This window comes from Hippocampus comes, unplaced genomic scaffold (assembly GCF_001891065.2).
Source record: "Hippocampus comes isolate QL1 unplaced genomic scaffold, H_comes_QL1_v1.1 scaffold524, whole genome shotgun sequence".
NCBI lineage: Eukaryota > Metazoa > Chordata > Actinopteri > Syngnathiformes > Syngnathidae > Hippocampus > Hippocampus comes.
In genome coordinates, this window is record NW_017805708.1 from 1 (window position 1) to 1,470 (window position 1,470).

Genomic DNA, 1,470 nt, shown 5'->3' on the forward strand with positions numbered 1-1,470 from the left:
GTGAGGCGCAGCAGTTTTATCAAGTGTCTTCAGTGTAAAGTACGATCCAAATGTTTTCCTACCGGTGCACGTTGGCTGAGGAAACACACACAGGACGGCCAGAACCCTGCACCTGTGCACCGGAAAGCCGCCGCACTCACCAGTCAGCCATGGGGGCCACCCTCCTCCTAATGACTGTCACTACTTTACTGGAAAGCACTTCATGGTGATTGTGGAAATTTAAAGTGTTCCATGAACCTGCCGCATGTTTTTGGAATGTCGGAGGAAACCAGAGTTTCTGGGGAAAACCCACACAGGGAGAACATGTAGACCCCACATGCGAAGGGCGGGGCTGGAATTTAACTCTGCACCGGGTGCATTAACCAGTCGACCACCAGGCTGCCTCAACATTGAGCATCTTCTGTCTATTTCTAATGAACTGTGGTCATCGGAGGATTTAAAGTATGCTTTTCACGTGAAGTTTGTTTGAAACGTCCCCCTCCGTTTTCTGTAATGGACTCACTCTTTCCTTTTCTAGTGTCCAGCTACAGAGTTGGTCTCGACGTGTCCATTGAATTCGAGTTCCGAACCAGCAGAACTAATGGCGTCCTTTTGACCATCAGTAACCAAGGCAATGATGGTCTTGGTCTGGAGATTGTTCAGGGCCAGGTATGAAGAGTCATTCGAGGTGATATAAAAAGCATTGCTGTGGCCAGATTGATTAATTGATCGATTGATACCAACCAACAACTACTTGTCGTTCTTGTAGCTGCTATTCCACGTGGACAACGGCGCCGGACGGATCACGGCGCTGCACGTGCCCGACGGCGACGGCTTCTGTGATGGCCAGTGGCACTCTGTCGTCGCCAACAAGGTTCGCCACAGGGTGGAGCTGCTGGTGGATGGGAAGCGGAGCCAAGCTCAGAGTTCCAATGTGCGCTCCAACACCTGCGACACCAACGACCCCATCTATGTGGGAGGCTACCCGGGTGAGAGACACTAAGACACAAAAGTCCCACTTAACACTCAGCAGTACCATAAGTTTAGTTCACCACAGTATAACGGAAGGCGAAATTCAGATGTAGCTCACATTGAACGCAGGCAGGACAGCAAGAGCGGCGTGAGCTGCGTCGATTGCAGAGTGCAGCCCGCCCTGCGTTTTGGAAGTGCTAAGTCAGCGATGTGCGTGTTTTGTTCAGACGGCGTTCGTCAGGCAGCTCTGTCCGGCCGCACGTCCTTCAGAGGTTGCATGAAGAACATGAAGATCACCAAAGCCTCAAAGGTCATGGAGGTGCACTTCAACAAGGCTCTGGAAGTCCAAGGGGTTCAACCGCTCTCGTGTCCCGCCGTCGCTGCCTAACAACCCGCCCTTGAAGCAACTTCCCATTTTCCCTCCGCTGTTCCATTTACTCTTGGTAGAGGGTTTGGATACTGACTTTGATGCAGCTTGATTTCAGCCTGGTACAATAAATACTGTTCATGGCTCCTTCA

The 1,470-nt window shown here is 51.4% G+C and overlaps 1 protein-coding gene across 1 annotated transcript; it reads left to right on the forward strand.

Moving 5' to 3' along the window:
• The first annotated feature begins 365 nt into the window (after positions 1–365).
• LOC109523755 (laminin subunit alpha-2-like) lies at positions 366–1,470 on the forward strand. The gene is made up of 3 exons (XM_019883132.1): positions 366–648; positions 749–968; positions 1,179–1,470. The coding sequence occupies exons 1-3, from the start codon at positions 493–495 to the stop codon at positions 1,337–1,339; spliced, it is 537 nt and encodes a 178-aa protein (XP_019738691.1). The 5' UTR covers positions 366–492; the 3' UTR covers positions 1,340–1,470.

Coding starts and splice junctions, on each gene's coding strand:
- LOC109523755 (XM_019883132.1), top strand. CDS start 493: ATGGACTCACTCTTTCCTTTTCTAGTGTCCAGCTACAGAGTTGGTCTC. Junction 649..748: donor TGGAGATTGTTCAGGGCCAG/GTATGAAGAGTC, acceptor TCGTTCTTGTAG/CTGCTATTCCACGTGGACAA. Junction 969..1,178: donor CTATGTGGGAGGCTACCCGG/GTGAGAGACACT, acceptor TGTTTTGTTCAG/ACGGCGTTCGTCAGGCAGCT.